The sequence below is a fragment of the Pholcus phalangioides genome, unplaced genomic scaffold, assembly GCF_987345545.1.
Source record: "Pholcus phalangioides strain wild (caught in Gottingen) unplaced genomic scaffold, Ppha-v1.0 ptg000003l_1, whole genome shotgun sequence".
NCBI classification, from domain to species: Eukaryota; Metazoa; Arthropoda; class Arachnida; order Araneae; family Pholcidae; genus Pholcus; species Pholcus phalangioides.
The window spans coordinates 22,286,878-22,310,484 of NW_028301596.1; the positions used below are offsets into that span (position 1 = coordinate 22,286,878).

Consider the following 23,607-nt stretch of genomic DNA (forward strand, 5'->3'; position numbering starts at 1 on the left):
GCTAAGTCAACCCATCAGATCACATGTTGATATCTACAGCTTCTACATACTCCTGATCATTCTAGCAACTTTTCCAAAGCATGATATCGTTCTTAATTGTTGTTTGCTTTCACCCCTTTCTCTTTCACAAACTGTTGAGCTCTTTTAGACACTGCAGCCTTCTCTGAATGAGCTTGTCACGACACTAGGCATTCAACAGACCATTTTACTGCAACTAATTTTAAAAATCAATTTATGTGTAAAGTACCTCAAATAATCTGAAACTTAGTTATATGCTGGCTTGCATATATCAGGCTGCCCTCTGTAGTTCTTTTTTTAAAAAAATTGAATAGTATGTCTTTAAATTGAATTCACAGAAGTCCGTAAAAAGTGGAACATGCTTTATAAAAAAAAAATTAATAAACTGTTTTTGACTAACTGCCCATAAATTTTAAACAATGATTTATGGATGCTTTTAATGATTAATGAAATAGGTTGATCGTGTTGGCCTGTGGACCAAACTCACCAAGGGGGTTTTATCCGTCCTGCATAAACTGTACTGGCAGAAAATTATCAATGTATACAACACGATAAATACCTAAAGCTGCTTTTCTAGCCAAAAAATAGTCAAAAGCAAGTAAAGTTATCAATTACAGTTGCAAAATAGCCAAATTCAAGTGGAGTTGCCATTTGTAGCCAAAGAACTTGTTTACGCAAGTAAAACTGCCAGTTAAAGCCAAAAACTTCTCAAAGGCCAATAAAGTTGCATATATAGCTAAAACATTGCCACACAACTGAAATAGTCACGTATCGCTTAAAAATTGCCAATCAAAAATGATGGGTTATAGATGTCAAAATGTAATTCATCAAAACTTTTGACAAATATGTGAGACGAATATATTTATGATTAGTCAATTGTCATATAATTTATAAATCATAAAAATGACCTTAATTCTTTATTTCAAAAATTCAACCGAGCCTCTTTGAAAATAAGGGGAAAATTGAGCATTTTATAAAAAAAAAAAAGTTAGGATGGCCAAATTACAAGGATATCTTGTAAAATACGTAGGGCATATGGCTACCCTTTATATATAATCTATCCTGTAAGTGGCAGAAATACTACTACTACTACTAAACCACATATGTACCTCGTCAATATTCCTCTGCGGAACCTCTAACGAATTGGAACAAGCGGGAATGTGCGTGTACGTGTAGTGAAACCTGACGTGAAGTTTGTTTGTGTGTAATGCGTGTTATGTGTAGTGTTGCCATCTGCACCAGTTTTATAACTAAGTGAGGTGTAATGATTGAATAATTGATCGTTGTAGGCCTGTTGCTCTCTGTGGCAAGACTTTTTAATGGGGAGATTAGCTCGCATTTGCGCCTTGAAGTTTTTTATATTTCAGATTTTTAATTAATTCCAGAAATACTGGATATCTGGTCCAAAGTCTGAAAAAATTGCGCACCCTCCGATATTGGCAAACTCAAATTACTGAGAAGAAAATCATAATCAGATGACACACATGTGTATATATTAACCTTTAATCGACTTTATACAGTAAAATTCCTTACATTATTCTCACGAACATAACACTTTATTTACAACCTTTACAATTTGCATTTAGATAAAATCGCCCTTATTTCTGCACTATTTGCAGCAGCGTTTGTGAAAATAGCTCCTACAAAAACATGTGTACCCCATAAATGGTGGCTTATTACTTTACAACATCCAAGATCTTCTACAGAGAAACCGAAATGGCTGTACCTTATGTCAGTTTCAAACATAGTGGCATCAGTGACAGATGATCCCAGGAACTTTATAAAATAATAATAATATAGTGAGCATGAGAAATTATAAATAAAATTAAATGACACAATAAGCTTCTTTCTGGATGAAATATTTGTATTTGTTACGAATAAATCGATCAAGAGAAGTACAACAAGTTCCGATGTTTCTACGAAAGAAAAAATATAAAACAATACTGCAATCATACTAATGCTATTTTGCACCTACAAGGGGGGGGGGGGGGGAAGGCGACTTCGCACCAATGTTGAAAAAAAGATTCAATGTTACCTAGCTGCTATTCTAAAGAATATTTCCAGTTTCAATGCTGCTCAACAGAACATGTCATTGATCAACTCATGTATTTGAGCTAGATTAATTTGCCATTTTGTGACTGAAAATTTAACTTTTTCTTGACAAAAGTTCTAGCTGAAATTGAGCAGCACAAATGCATTTAGCAAAACATATCCAAAGTGGCAGATGCAGCAGTAACTCAGATACACGACACTGATAATGTCTCTTGTTGGGCAGAATCAAAACTATTTGGAAATATTCATTAGAATAGTTGCTAAGCAACACTGAATCCTTTTTTCAGCACTGGTGCGGTCACCTCAAATTATGGTGCATAAAATTTTCAAATAAAATTATGTTAATGCCATGCTCAATATACTTAGTAAAAATTCACTTACTGCCTTCCCTGTAGAGGGATGAATAAAATCTGCCCAATATCCGACCTCTCTTAAAACTCCGCAAATTGCCTGCGCAGCCACAACAAACTGTAATAAATTTAGAATAATTATTTCGTATGATATTAATGCAACTTTGGCAAAAAAATCCATGCTATTCTTTTTCTTTCGAATTTCTAAATTTTTTTGTGATTTGCTATTGTTTTGAGAATACCAATAAATGAAACAATTTTTATTTTATTGAATATATTGGACTCGTATGATGGCAAGCTCAAACTATTATAATGGGATATGCACTTCCGAAAGGAGTATTTAAGAAGTAGGTGGGAAGTATAATTTCCACGGCCTTGGAAAGGGTTAAAATTACCATAATAAAGCCATGCATCCGGAAATGTTAGATTATTCAATTATTTTATTCACACTTTTCATTCATTAGTTTACTCAGCATTACTCAAACTTCAACTTAACATTGCTGAAGTGAAAGTGAGATCATATAAGGATTTATAATTTTAATGCTGAATTCTAGGAGCAACAAATAAGTTCTTACATAAATTTATTATTGCAAGAGATACATACTTAGTATACCTAGGTATGTCATGGACTGAATCACAAACATATTAAATTAAAAATCAAAATAAAAAAACACAGTGAAAACCTTGTAGAGACATGATACTTTCTGCAAACATTTAATTCTAACCATTTATTCACTTCAAACATATTTTAAAATGCAGTGGAACTTTCGTTAAGAGTAATTCCCATAACGAGCAAATATTTTGAAAAAAAATTTGGCTCTGTTAAAGAGCGATTATTTACATTACGAGCAACCATTTTGTGTTTGATTATTTGCTTCGATTCACACACATGCTGTGGAATTCATTTGAAACTGAGTTTCAAAGTAATTTGGGTCAGTCCTCCCGAAAGAGAGTGGCAGACCTACCTATTCTAAACATTGCCGCCATGAAGTGTGTGACACTTATATTTCGAATGCCATTTTTTAATTTGTCAGATCAATCATGTGACTAGTTCAAGCATGAGAAAAGTAGGTGCCAATGTATTAGAAATATTGTGACAGTGAAAGACAGAAAAAAAAATAGTTTCTGGCATTTGGAAACTTCAAAAGGTTTTCACCAAAGACAAGAAGTCAGTCAGGCTGTGGATCAGCAAAAGAAAGCAAAGGAAAAAGAAGTGCTCGGTTAGATGATTCATCAACAGAAATTAAAGATATAAAAAATACTTCAGAGAAAAAGCTCTTAAGAGGTAGTTCAGTGAAACATCTAACAGATATCCCTTAGATGTGGTCACCCGTCTTTTACGGCCACATAATACTTTTCCCTCATATAATAAAAGTAAGCATTTCAAACCTCTCATTAACAGTCACCCCCCTCTTTTATGGACTAAATTTTTTGTTCTACCGGTGTTTGCAAAAGATGTTTTGTAGTACCTAAGTGTGTGTGTTTTAAGCACATGTATAAAGTACATACACATGTACAGTGAAAATCCATAGAAAGATAGTCAAGGGACTAGAGAAACATATAATTATAAAGGATATATTATTATGGATTGAATATTATTATTATAACTGTAAATATAACACTTACAGTTATAATATACTGATATTATAACTGTAATGGAATATATGCACACATTAGGACTATAGAGTAATATAATACAGGCAATTTTTGTTATTGATGTTTTTTTTATGTAGGATTTCCATTGTATATATACGTATAAAGACATATGTACTTTCTTTCATCACTAAAACAAGCAAAATAGCAAAAAACTCAGGTTTTCACATGTTTCTCGGCAGTAAATCTCTCTGATTCAATTTCTTCACTCCACTGGCTCATGTCATTCTCTGTTTTCTGGGACAATGTGAGCACTGTCAAGTTATCAAGTGGGCTGATTGCTTTGGGAAACAAATTTGCGAAATCTAGAGCAAAAATAAAATAAATGATAAATACTCAAATGTTGAAAAAACTGTAATTAAACCATTTCATGTACAATCATTTAGATTACTATTGCAAAAAACTCAATGGATGCTTTGGCTATGCGAATTTGATTACAAAAAGACTTATTTGAATGATACACTATCTTTTATAAAATTTTGAAGTAGTGAACCTTGTCATACCTCTCAGAGGTGTACAAGGAAGTAGTGTTGTCTTAACACATGGCACACACCTTGGGGCTTTATGATAATGAAATTCAGAGAGAGTGCTACGATTTCACCACCCCAATCACAGAAAAATTAGATGATTTAATAAAATATTTTTATTCTTTTCTAAAATTTGCTTCCCCCCCCCCCCACAAAGTTTGCAGCCCAAAGCAGTTGCCCCTCTTCTAGTTTCCTGCTTACTAACGCAATGAAAATTCAAAATGTATTAAAAAAAAGTCTTAAACTGCTGTTTTAACCAATTGTAATTTGCTACTTTCTGAGAGTTAACAATTCAAAATTTCTCTGGAAGTTATTCCCTGTCTGACATTCCTTCAGTTGAACTATTTTAGCCTCAAAATTACACCAACTTAAATAAAAGTATTATAATATCCTTAGACATACCTCTTTTCAACAACTGCGGACAATCATATGCCAGACATTCAAGGTAATCGGAGGAGAATATATGCTAAAAAAACAGGATTACATTGAATGATTTGGCAATTGCACAGTTCATAAGTTACAAAAATGAAAAAAGTTATAGAAAAAATAACATTTGCGATAAATTGCATGCTGCATAAAATTATCGATGGGCAGTACAATTTAAAAAAATTTCATACCATAAATACTTTTTGATGTTGTTGGTGATAAAATAATTAATATACATAATATCTTCCGATAGACATTGAAATTTAGGATTGTTCAAAAATGGAACCATAAATTTGTGTGATTCACGCATGCTTAATTACTGGCCCTTTTGGGAAAGTTTTTACTAATATAATTTTCGACTTTTACATACAGTAGCAAAAACCTAAGAAAAAAGGGGGGGGGGAAAGTGTTGAAAGATTGTGAAAATTTGTACGGGGCATGATGTGGTAGTAACTTTCTATTTTCTACAATCACATTTTTATCGTAATTAATGGGCCCAACTCTTGAAATGTTCTATGTATACGTTATGGTAAATATGATACAAACACAAAGGCCACAACAGGCTAATTTCCTAGTGAGGTGGCTGAAAAAGATACACATAAAAAATATGGATATCAAATATAACCGAAATACAGCAACCCAATATAAAATCATATATCACAAAAGAAAAACTATACTTATATAACACTCTGTATAACTATATATGTATATTATCCATACACTAAACAGTATAACACTGCTTAACAAAATTATGGTTGTCTTATCTAAGTACGATAGCTTTTCTATTTATCCCAATATATATTTTTATCATACTTCTTTTTTAAACGTTTCAATTGTGTTATAATTCATGACCCCTGGAGGTAAGCTATTCCAGCTTACCATATAATAATTGACGTATATATCAGTATATTATACATAATAACTGGTTATTATGCATACTTACTAATCGTTTTGGGAAGTTTGATAAATTTATAATTTTTTACCCGCAAATATGCATAATACCCACAAGCGTCTCGTTGGAAAATTTCATAAATACTAAAAAAAATTATCATTTTTATCAGTGAATATGCATACTAACCACACAAGTGCTGTTGGTAAATTTCATAAATACAGTATGTAAAACTTGTCTAAAACTGACACAGTATGAGATGGAAACCTGTCTTAAATGGAACAAAAAAAAGTCTTGTGGATAATTAATGTTTTTTCAATCATGGGAAACCACTTTAAGACAGAAACTGTCTAGCATGGAAACGAAAGACCTCTTTAATCTATTTTTAGATAAAAAACAACTTGTTGATAATACAGAAAGAATTTTTGGCCAAGTACAAAGTCTTGTCCTTTGGATGGGAGGAAGTTAAGTCGTACTGATCCCCTTTTTGTCAGAAAACTTCTTGCACAAAACGATGAATGCTTATTTTTTTTTTCCTACCGAGCACAACTCAGGCCTATCGCCATAGGCAATTTACTACCTAGCAAGTTGTGCCGGAATTGTAAGGGTGTGCACCCAACAGTCTGAGTGCATATCTAGTGTTGTGTATGATTTTTCAGTGCTGCCATCTATATCTCAGAAGTGAAGTGAGTGATGTGTAGTGACTGATATTTGTACTGTTTGTAGGACTGCTGCTCTCTGTGGCGAGACTTTTTAATGGGGAGATCGGCTCGCATTTGCGCCTCGAAGTTGGGAACCACAGTAAACCAACTTCAGCCGACCACCACTGTGGCGACGGTGGGACTCGAACCCGGGTCCCCGCGATGATGAATGCTTATTATTTATCTGAACTGGTTCTGGAAGCAAGGGGTTGGGCTTGGGTGTTTAAAGCCTATTTAGCATTTCATCCAAGATTGAAATGATGGCTCTTGTGAGGAAGACACTCCTGTTTCTTGTAAAATGCTGATAATTTCCATTTAAACTAGTTTGAGAGTGAGAAATAGGCGAGGAAGACCATTATTGTTCATAATTTAGCAATACCGTTTTTTGGTACATGTATTTTATTCAGTGTAGAGATGGCGACCAGTCGCAAGAAGCAAGTCTTGAATTTAAACAGAAAAAAGTCATAGAGGCAAGAGAAACGCAAAATTTAAGTGTTATAGAGATATAATTTTCCTTTCATAAACGTTATTCGTTGTTGAACTTATTGTCACTATTTTTAGAAAGGCTGACAAAATTTCTCAAATTTAATTTTAAATATTAAAAAATTTTCATTTTTGACAGAAGTGTTCATTCCATTGCAATTAAGGAGAACGTTTTATACATTGATTGCGCATTAAATATGAAGTTTCAAATGTATAGTAATTCGAAACAACAGACATGAAAAAATTCAATATTATAATATGCATGTCTGTTTGATACTCATTGGTTTATGGAAGTTATGGCGATGCTCTCAAAACTTAAGTTTTGCAAATGACAGAAATAAATCACTGCATATATTCTTGTGTGCACCTTCAAAAAACGGAAACTTGACTGAAACAGAAAATAATTTCAGTTTCTTGATGTTCCATTTTATGCAGGTTTCAATGTACTTGAAATCCATCACCTTTATCTGTGATTATGCATAATACCCTCTTGTAACTGGTAAATTTAAAATTGAAAAAAAAAATCTAAATTATTCTAGCATGTTTGATGAATATAGTATGAATTATCATGTATAGTATATCATATACGTAGTATGAATTATCATGTATAGTATACCATATACGTAGTATGAATTATCATGTATAGTATATCATATACGTAGTATGAATTATCATGCATAGTATATCATATAGTATGAATTTTTATGTATAATATATCATATAGTATGAATTATCAATGATGCAACACGTGGGTATTATGCATAATCACCAGTAAAAGTGATTAATTTAGGGAAATTTATCAAACTTACCAAAATGCTCAGTGACTATGCATAATAACTGTTTATTTTGTATAATAACTAGATTTGCCACATTTACCATGACATATATAATCAACCATATGCATTTATCGCACAATCGCTTAAATAAGGAAGCACACAAATATCATATTTCTTGGCCTTTTTACTCCCCTCCCCCAAGAGCCCTTATGTTTTTAAAAACTCAAATTTGGAGGCTTGCTGTGACCTATTGAAAATTGACCTATAAGAGTTAACTCTTTGAATGCAGATTTTCGTCCTGCACATGATAAATATGTGTGTTTGAGCAAATGCCAATGTTTTAATTTTTACAGCAGACTGTTACAAATCTGAAATATATTATTTCTCAGCGAGAAATGGTGAATCAAGATGATGACTTTTCTTTTTAAATGGTACTGTTTTTGAGAAAATAATCCAAAATTTTAAGAAAAAATAATTTTGGTGGAAAGCGGAAAAATCTAGTTAATTTCTTACAAATGAAATTAAAAATGCTAATTCACATTTTATGCCAGTTCAATTTTACAGATTCTGAATTTTGCAAAGGGTCAGGAAAACGGACCCAAATTTCAGCTGGATAGACAGCTGAGTGGTCAGTTTGAATTCTAATTCATCAATTTATATACGTGTCAATCGATTACAGTATTCATAGATCACATAAATATGATGATTTGAAGAAAGGAAAACTTACATCAACAGTTGCACAGGCTAGTTGTGACAAAACGTTTTTATATCGATCATCGGGTATTTCAAAAGATAGTCCATTGGATTTATTACCTACAAATTTAGGAACTAGCTTGGAGTCGTCCTGCAATAAAAATGGGTATTTTAATTATAAGCAAACAATTTTCTTTTGTTAAATAACAAATCAACTGGCACAATTGCACAAGATTCTTACTGCATGTAGAGAATTAAAGTTGAACATAAAGGAAATTTTGACAAACATACAGTTCATGACATCAAACATGACAGTTATTTGCACTTTTTGTTCTTCTCTAGCATGTGAATAAAAATTACCATATATATACATGCTACTGTATAAGCAGAGTCCAAAGATTTGTTCCTATATTAGGGGTTGGCTTATATATGGTCTGTTTTTGAAAAACCACTTTAGGACCACCATTTTGTGTGGTGGTTGAATATATAATGTTCAGTACGAAGAACAGACAAATGAATAACAAAGATGGAATTGCTATGAAATGTCACATTTTATTTATGACATTCACCTGCCTGCAAAAGACAGACCAACTTCAATGTGACCAATGTTCTCATGGGAAGCACACTTTACATCCTCTGCACAACATTCCCAGCTGCTGCAAGTAACAGCAACAGCCCCCTGCCACCATTGACGACCACCTAAGTGTCATCTTTAATTGCTATTTTAACACTAGTTTCTGTCCTCTGCCAGACTGAACTGTAAATAAGAATGCAACTCCAGCCTTCTGAGTCATGCCTTTCAAAGCATTAATTAAGGGCCTTTCTATAGGTTGTGACGATTCCCAAACTCACAACGAGCAGACTCTGCATTGCATTGGTGAAAATAGCACAATTTCACAAGTAATATGCTGGGACAAAGTAAAACTAACATTGAGCTGAGCTGATCCACAGAATGTCTTTAGGAACTCTACCAAAAAATTTTGAGATCAAATTACTGGTGATGTTGTCACCCCACTTAGGTTTAGGTTTTTATTTTGAATTCTTACCTGTGCTTTATGAAAACTCTCTGCTATGGAGACTAAAACACCACTACATTTTCCTTATCAGCACCATTTGGAACGATTTTTTTCTTCTTCCCATTTCATTATTAGTTCCATTCCCAAGTTGGATATTGTTATTAGGCTAAAGATGACTTAGAGTATAGTGTCTGTTTAATAACAAACCCACAGTATTTTGTTGTATTCTTGAAAAAGTTGTTTGATATTTTCACATAAATGAATAAATTTCCAGATACACCCATCCTTCGGGAATGCTTTAATATCTCTCTGAAATGTGAAGCAGAGTGTACCCGCTCCTTTAATATGTTCAATGCATTCATTTGAAAGATTCAGAGGTTTGTCTTGCAACAAACACAGACTGGGTTGAAAACCTATGGCATCTACAAAGAGACTGTCAACACAATAATCAAAAGAAACTGAATTGAAATACAAATTTGTACAGTGCAAGGTGTTTAACTAATTATTTTGGATTGGATTTTGGTTTTTTTGGTGCAAAGACCAATTAGATTAAACTGTGCCAAAACAAATGACCATATAAAAATAAGATAAAATTTGTTCTTATGTCAAGGAAGTAAAAGTATTTTACCACAAATTATAAAAGTAAAACACAGAAGACAAGAAAAATGCATACATACCGAGAAATAAGAAAACAGGGGAACTACACCAGTGTTCCCAGGAAGAGGTGTTCTTGCATCTACTGGACTCAACAAGCATATTTCTTTCTCACCATAGCCAGAAGGTTGTTTCAGATTACCTGAAATTAGTAAAGTTGATTACTATTTCAAAATGAAGCTTCAACCCATTGTTTACCCTTTCTTTTGTGACGTTTGTTTTCATTTCTATTTGAGCAGTGAAACTTTTTGTTTTCATTGTTGTACCTAAATTTTGAACTGACTACTACAAAAGTTATAAATCCAATAAAAATATTTTTAAAAATGTAATAAATAATAGCTAATTAATGAATAATGAATATTTTTAATTCAATAAAACTTTTCCCCAAAAACTGGTTTTTTTTTCACATTTCATTCTTATCACTATTTTTTTATTTTTTTTTGAAAAAGTTTAATAATAGAGTTTTGGCATATGAAGCACTCGTCCCAAAACGAATGAGAACTTTTAAGAAATGGAATGACAACAAAAAAATTTACTTTTTGACTCTTGTTCATTGTATGACGTCGAGGTTCCAGAAGAAAGCAATGAATGGTTTGAGCAAACTGATCGACAGTTCTTGGCCAAATTTTTTATGGCAGTGGATTTCACAGATCTTGGTGGGAAGGAAAACATCTGAAACAAAAAAAAAAGTTAAGCGCTGATGAATAAGATATTGATATTTAACGGTTTACAAAAACTCCACTGTCTTCTTTAATTTTTCAATGAGTTTTAATAGCTTTTTAAATACATTTATTCAAACAACTGCGATAAAACATTTATAAATAGGCCTATTCTTTGCGAAAGTAAAAGTGAAAATGTCATTCAAATACAAATACAACGCCACAACAGGCAAAATGCCCAAAGAGGTGGCTGATAAATAATTCATATTAAGAACTGCATGGCAAAACACTGAAATTTGCAAGGCTCCATGAAAACGTCTTTCATCAGGTCCTTGAAATGGTGGATTTTATATTACATAGCAATAAACGAATTCACACACAAAAAAAATAATATATACAATGGCATTAAAGTATATAATCTGAAACTTTACATGTGTACATAGGTTTCAAAACCACCTTTCTAAATTAAAAAAAGTTCAATTTGTCAATAAGAAAAGTCTATTTAAGCTTTCTAAATAACAAGATCGATACTGACAAAATTATTTTTTCCCACTGTTAGATGGAACTGTTTTTTTGAAAATCAGAAAAAGAAAATTTTTTATTTATTACATCATCTGCAAGACACTCACGATGTGGGAGGCCTAATTAGCTACCTTGTTTACCTTTATGTACGGCTGTGACTGTGAAAACACAGATGAATTTAAAATGCACGTTGAACATGAACGAAACATGGAATATAAAAGTGAGAAAATTTAGAAGCAACTTACTTCTGGAAGCTCTAGTTGTTACTGTAAAATGGTGACATAAATTTTATCTTGGAACACTAAAAGCAAAAAAGAAAAGTTTTTCCAATTACAACAAATGTAAAATTTTTCAGATAATAAAAGCCATTAGCTGAACAATACAGTGAATCCCTCTTACAAAGTCCCCTCAAAAGACATTCTAATCCCTTTATTTGAGGATTTTTACCAACAAATTCGCATGATGTATATTTTAGCTTCCAGTGAAAAGGCTCGAAAACTGGAACATTTATTTTTGAAATTAATCTTTCTTCTTTTTTTTTTGTTACCAAAGCTTCCTTTATTTCCTCTGCATTATTAGCTTATACAAAAAACTGGTCTTATGTTTTTCATACTGAAGAAAAAATAATGATTATCTACCAAGTTGTGAATACATTTTTTCCCCAACCTCTACCTAAATAATTGCTTAACAATGGAAATTTATATGCAATTCTTCCAAATAAATTAGGACGAGTCAACTTCAACTCACCTTTGCAAGAAAAGAAGTCTTGTTTCCATTATCCTGCTTTTACCTATAGGCTATTGATGTGGGTCACGCCCTTCACTCAGGTAAAGGCCATTATTCTAACCATGGTGCCTGAGATGAATGTAATTAACTTTTCGTTTATTTACACTCTCATTAAATTTACAAAAAAAGATGCAGTGAGAAATCCTCTGAAGTTAATTATCTGTGATTCCTATATTTTGAGGCATGAATGCAAGCCAATTACTCTGTTAGAAAGTCTTGCCACAAAGAGCAGTAGACCTAAAATTGCACAAAAATTCAATCATCCCATTCACTCGCAATTCAAAATAAGTCTGTTAACAATAAGTTGAGATGGTAAACTATAAAACAGTCTAAACAAAAGCAATCCCAACGTACGTAGTGGATGCACATGACTTCATATTGCCAATGAGTACAGTGCCTACATTAATAACAAAGAAAATACATAGACAGGTTCCTATTTAAATCTCTACTTAACCACTAAATCCCGTGTAAATGACCTTTAATGTCTGAATACATTTTGAAGTACTTTATGACTTAGAATTTAGTCAAATAATAAATTACATAAAACCCATTTAAGTGATTTAGTAGTTAGTTGAGTGGTTTAGTAAGTTGTTTAAATTGCCAACTTCTCAAAAAAGTATCCACATGTTTGATCATTTATGTCGCACCATGGTCATTTTCTGCACACGAGTGCTAATTAGCCCCCCCCCCCCCCGGGCCTACAATTTATTGCCGATTCTGAATGGCAGGCTTGTTTTTTTTTATACTCATAGAGAGGTTGGTGCGCTAACCCCTCAATGGATTTTTCGCTGCGGTCAAGTCGCTGTTTTTTGTTGTACCCCTGTGTCAGGAAAGTTTTCTGACAAGGATGAACCGGGTATCGAACTCGCGACACCTCTAAACATCCTTTGGTACTTTAGGCGAGCATCCTATCAACCAGGCTATCGCGCCCCATGTTAAGTGGATTTAGTAAATGCTGATTGGATGATTTTCATAGGAGGGCACATAGCATCGGACACATGTGCATAGGTCTACTCAACTGAAAAAACAGAATCGGGTTTATTTACTAAATCACTTAATCACTTACCAACTAAATGGCTTTTATCATCTACATACATTTTAAAGTACTTTCCAACTTAAAATTCAGTTAGCTACTAAATCACTTAAAGCATGTAAACATGCCTTGAGATCAGTGTTGATCGCCCAAAGTGGGCGATGGAATTGTCCATTGGGGAGTGGGGCAATAGAAGCTATGAGTATAACATAGGATCCTACGGGTACTGTTGAGCTGTGGGGCGATGAGAGAGAAAAAATTCTGAAGGGAGTGATGGAACAAAAACTTTGAGAAGCTGTGCTTCAGCTGGTAGCAATAAAAATTAAAAATTCACACTTGGGATACTAAATACTCACTGAGACTGCTCTGTGCACGTGCACACTTCCGGCACAACTCATTCCATAGTAAATCACACATGGCAATAAACTGGAGATGCTCAGTTTGAAAAAAGTGAAAAATCATGGCCCTGGGGCGCCCATTCCAGGATATTGAGTTCTTAGCATGTTTCTTATGTGGAGCATTTGCATTGTATGGTCCTAATGACAATGTATAAAGTGTAATCCACTGCATATTATAGTCAAAACATATTCATAACATTACACATTAACATCAATTTGATTTTGAAATTGTTGATTCCTACACTGTAAAGCCGTTTTCCAAGAAGGTTTTTTTCTTCTTCTTTGCACTGTGCAACATGCCATTCACTCACCAATAGGAGTATGACTGTTTTCCAACAAAGTGTAACACGCCTCACGCTAGTGATTTACGTCGGGCGTGATTGGCTGATTGGTGGTGGAGTCAAAAGCGTCACACATAATCTTCTCTGTATTTTTGTTTTGTTCTCACAGAAATCAAATGATTGCGTGGGAATATGCAGACAACAGAACAGCTGATGCACTGTGCTAGAGAAACACAAATGCATAGCGCGATAAAGTTACACGTTTCTACCACTGCAAAAAAGTTCTATTTGATTCTCACAGTAAAAAAACCTGTTCCTAGCAAAACACAGCTTAAGCCAGGTTTTCCCAGGAGCAGATATTTCTGTGCCGGGTACACCAAATAAGACCATTTCACGCCAGTAGAAAAGTGTAACTTAATCCCAATACGCATTTATGTTTTTCTAGCATGATGCATCATCTGTTCTATCGCCTTCATCCCCCGTACATTTGTCATTTTGCATAATAAAAAAGGAAGACAGAAAGGAAAGAAAACACAACAAAACTATGTGAAGAGATTGGCAAAACCCACGACGCATTTGACTCCTCCTCCAGAAGCAGTCAGTCGTTCACACCCGACGTAAAGTACTGGCATGAGGCATGTTGTACTCTGTGGTAAAACAATTGTACTATTTTTCCTATCAATGAGTGGACGGCACATAAAGCTGGGCGATTCATGTTGCATGCAGCATAGATAGACTAAAGGTTGGGAGAGGAGAAGGATGATGTCAATTCATAAAAAAAGCATACACATTAGATGACACACGGTAGCACACCCCCCTCCCAGGCATATCTCCACCCATATGCAGAAAACCAGACTTTCCTTTCCCTCTCATTTTTTTTATTGCGAAAGATAGTAAATATGCATAGACATGTGCAGATGACAGGACAGATGATGAGCCATGCTAAGAAACGACAAACACATAGCGCAATAAAGTTACACATTTCTGCTAATGCAAGAAATGGTCCTATTTGGTTCAGGCTGAGTAAAAATATGCTCCTTGGGAAATACAACTTTAGTGATATAGAATAGATATGTCTACCAAATGTTTGAGGACTTCTAGACTAGGATTTTTGGCTAGCTCAGACCCAAGATTTCCAGTGAGCTATTTACATTGATTTCCTTGTGAATTTTTAGCAAGGAAAATCTAAAAAAATTTAAGGTTGATTCACGGCACTGTCTTCACCTATGACAGTGCCATCTCAGGTGGTGCAAAAATAATTACAAAAAATAATAATAAATACATCAGAAAAATACAACCTGACAATAATAATCCTAGTGACGATACAACTGAAAACAAAATGACACTATTTTATGTATTACACAAAAGGGAGACGTCATTTGAATAACCTGCGTTACTAGCACAACATGGAATAGAAAGGTCTAGAAAAATTACAGCAACCTGGCACTATTATACCTGCCTTGGTGACTTATGGCAATCTGGATTATACTGCATCTGTTTCCATCTCAGCTTCCCTATCAAGACAGCCCAATGAAAATAGCACATCTTTTTATAGCTATGGTTATACTCTACCTAGAGCATTCAGTTTCCCAAACTTTCTGTTCCATCGCCCCCAACTCAAGTTAACCCGTAGGATCCTATGTTAACTCCGTAGGTTCTATCGTTCCCCTTGGACCATTCTATTGCCCACTTTGGGAAACACTGGCTTAGAGCAACAATAAGAAATTGTGGGAAGCCTTTCTATCACTTGTTTTTTTTTATGAGATAGCGCAATAATATGAATATGTGAATGTTGCATCTGTTATTTACAACGGGAAAAAATGTAAGTAATTATAACATACAGCTGTAATAATTAGTATCCAGGGGTTTAATAGTTTCTCGGTAAATATATCAACTTTTTTTGTTGAATTAACCAGTTATTTCATCATCCTTCCAATGCGATCAAATAAACAAAACTAGAAAAATCATTTTAAAAAAATGAATCGGGACAAAATTTTCCGTACATGTAGAAAAAACGTTCAAGAGGCTCAATGACGTTTCTCATTAGAAATACCTACTCTCATTACGTACACACGAAAACAACTCACCTATATATAGAGCAAAACAAAAATAATAGCTTTGACTAGATTATGATTTTTTGCTCCTTCAGCAGCTTTTTGCTCTTCTCGCCATTAATGCTTGTTGTTGTTTTTATTTTCGTCTACAAGATTTGTATTTGTTTTGCAATATGAAATAAATCATTTGAAAAATTCTCAGATTATTTAAATAAATAAGATATCATTATCTCCAGTTAAATTTTTTTTCACAACAAAAGGGATAATTTACATTTAAAAAAAAATCAAACTTTTTTTGGTTATAAACAGCAGGTACAAAGCTCCAAGTTCCAAAATAACAGTTGTAAATCGAGTACCTCGACTAATTTATATTGTTGGCGGGAAATTGCTGAACGTTGTTTGAAGAGCACTTGAGTTGAATGTTACAAACATTTCCCGCTGAGATTTAGAGAAGATAAATAGTAAAAATGCTTGCGTAAGTTGCAAATTATGTGAACATTTTATAGCTTATTGTTTTGTTGATAATAAAGATATGCTGAAAATATATCATTGTTCAACATTATACTTGGTTGCTTACAGTAATGTATTTATTTACATCAACGTGTAAATTTCTATAAAATTATGACTTTCATTCTTTGTACTTCGCAAGTGGATTGAGTATAAACAATTTTCTTTTGTTGATTTTTTTTTATTTATTGAATTTGTCGAGTTTTTCATTAGTCCGCTCCCTTTTAATGAGTGTAATTAAACGGTCCTTAGATTTATGAATGCTTCCCCCAAGGGGGAGGTTGACAGTACTCTAACTTTGATACCTTCGAATCAATGTGGGGTGAAATGAGTTTTAGTCCTCAGAAAGTTACTAAAGATAGCACCCCGCCAGTTGCTGTGCTATATCATTGACTTCTTCAATGATCGATTATTTTATTTCTCAATTTTTACCAAAAATAGGTATTGGTGCCTAAAACTTTTTTTGTATTATCACCTAATGTATGGTATGCCTTTCTGTTTCCAAAATTTTGATTTTGTCAAATCAGTGATATGTCCCCAACATAATCTTACCTGGCACCGGGCTGTCTTAAGAGCATCATGGGGGTCCCCAGGCCAAGTAGTTTTTCTGAGGCCCTACCTTGTAAATTCTAGAAAATTTCAACTGGATCTCATTTTTGCGAGGTCCCTCTTCTCCTGAAGTCCCCAGACCGTGCTTGGGTGGGCCCCATGCGTTAAGACGGCACTGCCTGGCACTAAAACATTTGTTTTTTATACTTCTATCATCATGCCTGTAACCTTAGCAAATAGCACAAAAGTGAATCTGGTGATTACAAAAAGTTGTTAAACAGCAATATACCGTATATTGTAGCTGTGTGGTCAGATGGGAGTCATGCTGGTTTCTCATCATGACGATCCAGGTTCGAGTCCCTTCTGCGGCACAGTGATGATTGTCTAAAGTTGGACTTCCTACTCGATACTTACATGACATGAAAATTCAAGCATTTACCATTTTCACTTCAAAATATAGAAGACGTTGCAAAAGCACCAACAAGAACACGAACCATGTGCAACTCTGACAACATGAATATGTTAATACTGCCCATATACACATGCACGTTTCTGCATGTACATCTATTCATCAGAAATTTCGCTGACAAATGTGTACGAGGCACATGTATGGTTAAGTGGTAGTATTATACAGTGTAATATTGGAAATTTTCTGTTATCACTAGATTTGAAGGCAACACAAAATTTATGTCTTCATGCACATCTGTGGAAGGTTGTTAAGTCCTTGAAAAGTAATTTAAAAAAAAAACGGTTGTTTAGAACTGTTTTTCTTGGTTAAGCCCTGTATTATACTTAGTCTTTCATAAAATGAGTCTCACACTTCATGTGTTTTGTTTTGTTTTCTTCTCTTGCACAGGTCAATCAAGGGCAGCAAGTATGCTGAATTGAAACTACTTACAAATTCGGTTTTGAAAACAGTTGAGTGTACCATATGGTGAGTTGATGATGTGAATACAGTCAATCCCCTGTATTCATGGTTTTCATATTCAATTTTTTTTTAATTGGATTTTTTTTTGTTACACTCAGCAATCGTCATTCACGTGTTTTGTTTACAAAATTTGAGTTGTGCGTGTTTAGGATGGCTCATTTGTCTAGTGCTACTGATAATGCTTCAAAAAGACAAAAAAAGTTTTCTTTACAAGAAAAATTGGGTATATCAACGAAAGTAAGTCAATTGATGTTGTGGCCCGACATTATGGAATCATCAAATCTACAGTTAGATATATCAACAAAAAGCAATTTGAAATTTTATCACCATGGCTGTAACTGCACCTGTGGCAACGAAAACGCTGCATCGCCTACGGGATCCATGTGTTTCTAGTAAAGAAAATGCTGTTTGTGGCACAAGACTGCTACAAAAAAGGTATTCCAACAATTGACTGCAATATTATAACGGGGAAGGCGAAAAAATTTTACTCTTTTATAAAGGAAAGAGCTAGTGAAACGTTTATTTCATAAGAATTTTATGCAAGTAAAGGTTGGTTTCAAGGTATAAGAAACTATTCAGATTACGCGATGTAAAAATCATTGGCAATCAAAAATCTGCCAACCAGGAAGCAGCTGGAAAATGTCCAAAGACTTCGTAAAAAAATTATTAAAGAGAAGGGTTATGTACCTCAGCAGGTGTTTAATGCTGACGAAGAAGAAACGTTGGAAGAAAATGCTGCAAAGAATATTTATCATCTAAGAAGAATAGCAAGCCCCTTGTTTTAAGGCAAGTAAAGAAAGACTTACTATGTTGTTTTGTGCAAATGTGTACACGATAAAGCCCATTGTCATTTTCAAATCTGCGAATCCACTAGCATTGAAGAAAAAGAATAAGTCAAAGCTCCCAGCATTTTGGATGAACAATAAAACAGCTTGGACTATGAAAACACTTTTCCTGGATTGGTTTAAACAGTGTTTTGTTCTGGAAGTTAGTAGGTACCTTGAGAGTGAAGGCATGTCATTCAAAGTTCTTTTGATACTGGATAATGCTCCTGGACACCCAGATGCCAATGAATTCAAAGCTGATGGTGTAGAAGTCCTTTATATGTCTCCTAATACAACATATATCATTCATCCCCTTGATTAGGAGGGTAATTCCAGTACTTAAGGCTCACTAACACGTCACTTAATGAAGACGATCGTGTATGCAATAGAAGATGCAAATGCAGAAAACGTCTTGAAGGTATGGAAGAATTACACTATCACTAATGCCACTACTGTCTTTACTAGGGCCTTGGCAGCTCCTAAGAGAGAAACAGTCAACTCGTGTTGGATTAACCTTTGGCCACAATGGTCTTCCAGGACACAACCATTTCTACAGAGCCAACTGAAGAGATTATAAAAGACACTGTCACGTTAGCGAAACAGGTAGGTGAAGAAGGGTTCAATGATATGGATATAGAAAAAGTCGAGCAGCTAATTAATAGCAATTCAGAGGCATTGATAGAGGACGATTTAATGCATCTGACTGCTCCTGAAACCGAAGCGGTATCAGGTGAAGGAGATCAATGTAAAAAAATGGAGAATAAGTTCACCATGAGCAACCGGAATTAAGAATAAGTTCACCATGAGGAAAGGCAGGTTCAAATCAGCAATAGATTATTTTCATGACTTTGATCTCTCTATGATACGTTCTTCACATGTAGAAAATTTTTTAGAGGAAGCCTTGTCAACAGACTGCAACATACTTGATGATATGAAGAAGAAGAAATGGCAAACAGAAATCATAATGTTCTTTCAGAAAACATAGTCACCAATCGTTTCACCCTCTTTTACATTCCTTTCTACCTCTGCATTTCTCTTCTCTTCTCATGATGTTCAATAAACGAGATATACAAAAAAAAAAGAATCCTATAGTTTTTCGGTTATTTGCGCATTTCCCTTGTGGTCACCCCCAGTATGTAACCCTCCATGAATATGGAGGAGGGAGGCAACTGTATAGAAAAATTTCTTTGATTTGGTTTTATGTTATAACTGTGCTTGACGCATAGGCAGATTTCTAGAGATTACATGTGTTAAACTGTGATTTCAAAAACTGAACTCGTTACAGCGCCAGAATTCAATTAAATAAATGGTGGTGTTAATGAGTTTGGTTTTTCGAATCACAGTTTAACGTGTAATCTCTAGTAAACCATAAGGCGGTAGGAATGAAATGAGGGGAGGGCAAATAGCTTAAGGTGTATAGGCCTATAGTAAATGCGCCTCTTCCCCCTGTACCCGCCCAAACAAATAAATTCCCCCCCCCATGAATAAATATTTGAATTAATATTTATGTTACGATACATATGTAATTGATTACCTTGTGATAAAATTTTGTAATTTATTTTGAAGCTTGGATATATTGTCAGATCCTGTTTCAGTTGGATGTGGACATTTTTTTTGCAGGTAAGTCAATTTTAAACAAGAAATGTATCGATATATGAACACATACATGTACATAAATCATTCTTATGGAAAAAGGTATTTTCTTTTGCAAACAATGTGTTTTTTTACCATGTTTGTCCCATTGCAATGACTTGCCACTTCTTTAATGTTCCAGGTATAGATAGAAAACGAAGTGTCCATGTTTTTCCCGTTTTATTCTTACAATTGACATAGATTGATTAAAATTATCTGGCGTTTGCACCCCTTTCCTTTGGTCACTGACCATGCATGCACCTCCTAAAATCTCAAAAATAAATGTTCATGTTAAGTATTATTTTGTTAGTTCTAGATAAAAGAACTTTATAAAGTTTTTAAACCTTGAACACTTTGTGATATGTGCAGGGCTGGCTTAAGAGCATCATAGAGCACCTGGGCTAAATGAGTTTTCTGGGCTTTCTTCTGACGCTTCTTCATCCAGGCCAGATAAGCCTACCTACCAGTTCGCAAACTTAACTCTAGAAAATTTTAACCTGATCATGTACCCCTGGACCATGCCTGGGTGCACCCCATTCATTTTAGGTTGCGCCGGGTGTGTGTTCATTTAAAAGCAAATGATTCTAGATACAGATGCCATGTGACGAGAATATGGAACAGTCTGCCATTAGAACTTGTATGCATCTTAAACACAAGGTTTGCTCCCGCCATTGAGGATTTTGACCTGGCTCCATGTGTGAAGTACTTTCCCTTCTGACTATTATTTCCGATTTCAAGGAAACATTTTCTGAATATTATGCTGAGGTGAACTCGGAAAGGAAAGCCATCTTGTCTCTTCCGGGACATTGACAAAATGACTTTTCTTTCCGAGTTCACCTTGGCATAATATCCAGAAAATATCTGTTTCCTTTATCTAAAAGCTGTCTATCTCTCATTATATCTGATTATTTTTATTCATTATTATTTTACTATTTATTATTACTTTTCCAGTGTAAATGCATTTCATGGATTCTGGGGTTATTTTAAATAAATTGCACTGTAAAAGTAAATGTGTAATTTTATGTTTGTCTGAGCATGTCCATAATACTTGTTTTAAAGTTATATAGGCTTATGTATGTATTGTTTAGTTAGGTTTATTTATTGTCAGAGACTGTCAAATATGCCAATCAATATGTGTATGTGTGGAATATGTTTTTTGTTTCTTAACTCCTTAAATGTATTTAATTGAAAATGTAATTAAAACTCTTGCTAACTGTTATTTTTTTGCAGAAATTGTATCACCTACCTTTTGAAGACGAAATTTCGTGCCCCTTGTCCATTATGCTCAAAGTCTTTCACAAAAAGGTAGATTTCTATAATACAGTAGACGTTCTATAATCTGGCCCATCTAGTAATCCAGCTTTTTGTAGGTGGGTTTTCTTCAAGCATATATATAGAAGAGGAAAATATGTCACTGTGTATCAGTATGTGGAAGTTTATATTATTTATAAATGGGCTTTTTCAATTGACAACCAGTAATCCGGCGGTTTTGATAATCTGGCACTCTGATATGTGCCAAATTAGTAAGAGTCTACTGTACTACTATTTTAATGTATATAATATCTACACAGTTGTATTTAGCACAGAAAAGAAAATACCCTCTAATATTAAAAAAGTATACAGCCTATATTTGCAGGTTTCTACCGTTCCTTCCTCCAGTTCTGTCACAGGGAGATGTCAAAAACTTAATGAAATAACAGTAAGACAAACTATTTCTTGCAAACGCATTTCTGGGGTAACAAAGAAAGAGTAAAAATCAATTTTTTGTCCAGTTTCGGAATAGAAAAATATGTTATGAGAGTGAGATCAACCTATGTCCTGCTTGCAACAGGACTTGGGTTTGATTTCCCAGCAGAGACCAGTAGACTTTTCTTTGATTTCACCCTGGCATAATTCAGGAAAAAGTCTTCCCTTCATATCGTTGTATATTGCCGCAGAACATTAGTTAAGACAAATATATACAATAAAACAAATTTAAAGCCAATTGAATCCCACAATCTGTGCATTGGATTGGTTACTTTACTCCCTAGTTTGGTGTGTATGCTTATTGTTGAAATATCTCTTCACTTCATAAATTTTCATTTCTCAGGAAAAAACTTCCAAATGCATTACAAAGATGAATGAAATACATTTAGATACTTCAAAATACCCAGGGATCACGTGTGTGCAGTGGTATCTCAATTAAAGCACTTATTTCAGAAACCCATAAGTGCAGAATTTCTAATTTTGAGATAATCAAGAAAAACAACTTGACTAAAAGCAGATATTTTTTTAAGAAAATAATTCCTGAATGTGAACGAAACTTCTATGCACAAAACGGAAATGTGATATTCTTTAAAGTTCAGGGGAGAGGGGTAAAAAAAAAATCTGACTTCTGCAGTTTTGGGGTTTCTGCAATAAAATAAATTTACAACACGGTTTTACCATTTTTATGATATTAATAACATCAGTTAGGGGTAAAAGAGCAACAAAGCTAGCTTTTTAATATTTAATTTTATTTTGGTCAATTACAGATATTGTGTAGAAATAAAATAATCGTATGTAATATCATATTCACTATTAGTCAGTGAATGATCACTGCATAGTCAGAATCTAGTCTTCTCTTATTTTAATTTCAGATGTCAGCTAAATTCAAAATCATGTAGAATTCAGCATAGTCTATAGTATATTCAGCAAGCTTTTGCAGGTTATCAATAGTTTTCTTGTTGGTTGGGATTTTTCCAGCAGGGTAGGCTTTCACAGTAGGCAGTTCAAGAGGGCGAAAGGTCTTCCTCAAAGTAAATGTTGACATGGTCAAACCACTTATGAATTTTGGTTTTGAACCTGGCTTTCCCTTTTTCCAGATTAACCTTGGCTGAAAACTAAAGTGATCGTACGTAGATATTTTAAATAAGATTTTTTTCCTTTCAAATTTTCTTTCCTGGGTTTCCATCAGAGTTGACAGTTTTCCTGTATGAGCATGACACTACTTTTCGAAAATACTCATCTTGTATGTTTTTGCTTTGTACAAATTGAAACTTCTTTGGTTTCAAATTTGAAACACTTAGTGGAACATTTGAAATTGATTTTGTCAGGAAGAGTTTTCTGAGTGATTGTCTTACCTTTGCAAGTGGAATATTCTTTGCACTAAACTCATGATTAGTATAATATATTACATTTGTGTAAGTACCTGGATTAACGACACCTTTTTTTTCAG

The 23,607-nt window shown here is 34.0% G+C and overlaps 2 protein-coding genes across 6 annotated transcripts in view; one reads left to right on the forward strand and one right to left on the reverse strand.

Annotated features, from left to right (window-relative positions):
* Window positions 1–1,505: 1,505 nt before the first annotated feature.
* LOC149088302 (cobalamin trafficking protein CblD) lies at window positions 1,506–16,116 on the reverse strand. Of its 5 annotated transcripts, XM_089246666.1 has the most exons (10): window positions 15,759–16,008; window positions 12,167–12,274; window positions 11,665–11,720; window positions 10,775–10,910; window positions 10,262–10,380; window positions 8,603–8,719; window positions 5,003–5,066; window positions 4,242–4,378; window positions 2,452–2,538; window positions 1,506–1,794 (listed from the first exon to the last, which is right to left on the reverse strand). In XM_089246666.1, exons 4-10 carry the CDS (start codon window positions 10,908–10,910, stop codon window positions 1,588–1,590), a joined length of 867 nt encoding a protein of 288 aa, XP_089102792.1. In that variant the 5' UTR covers window positions 11,665–11,720; window positions 12,167–12,274; window positions 15,759–16,008; the 3' UTR covers window positions 1,506–1,587. The 5 variants fall into 5 exon arrangements, with proteins under 5 accessions (XP_089102792.1, XP_089102777.1, XP_089102784.1 ...); XM_089246651.1 differs by lacking the exon at window positions 12,167–12,274 and having other exon boundaries at window positions 16,005–16,116; XM_089246658.1 differs by lacking the exon at window positions 12,167–12,274 and having other exon boundaries at window positions 15,921–16,012.
* Window positions 16,117–16,331: 215 nt separating this feature from the next.
* The window catches only part of LOC149088303 (uncharacterized), a 31,275-nt gene continuing 23,999 nt past the window's right edge, over window positions 16,332–23,607 (forward strand). Inside the window, exons 1-4 of the mRNA XM_089246683.1 lie at window positions 16,332–16,446; window positions 17,884–17,961; window positions 20,346–20,399; window positions 21,642–21,716. Coding sequence (XP_089102809.1) covers window positions 16,439–16,446; window positions 17,884–17,961; window positions 20,346–20,399; window positions 21,642–21,716 — 215 coding nt within the window. The 5' untranslated portion in view covers window positions 16,332–16,438. The remainder of the gene's footprint in view (window positions 16,447–17,883; window positions 17,962–20,345; window positions 20,400–21,641; window positions 21,717–23,607) is intronic.

What these genes read in the sequence shown, in the direction of transcription:
- LOC149088302 (XM_089246651.1), bottom strand. Translation starts at nt 10,910, where the DNA reads ATGTTTTCCTTCCCACCAAGATCTGTGAAATCCACTGCCATAAAAAAT. An exon ending in CAATGAACAAGAGTCAAAAA is followed by an intron (nt 10,381 to 10,774) that starts GTAAATTTTTTT and finishes TACTAATTTCAG; the next exon opens with GTAATCTGAAACAACCTTCT. An exon ending in GATTTACTGCCGAGAAACAT is followed by an intron (nt 2,539 to 4,241) that starts GTGAAAACCTGA and finishes AATTTATTACAG; the next exon opens with TTTGTTGTGGCTGCGCAGGC.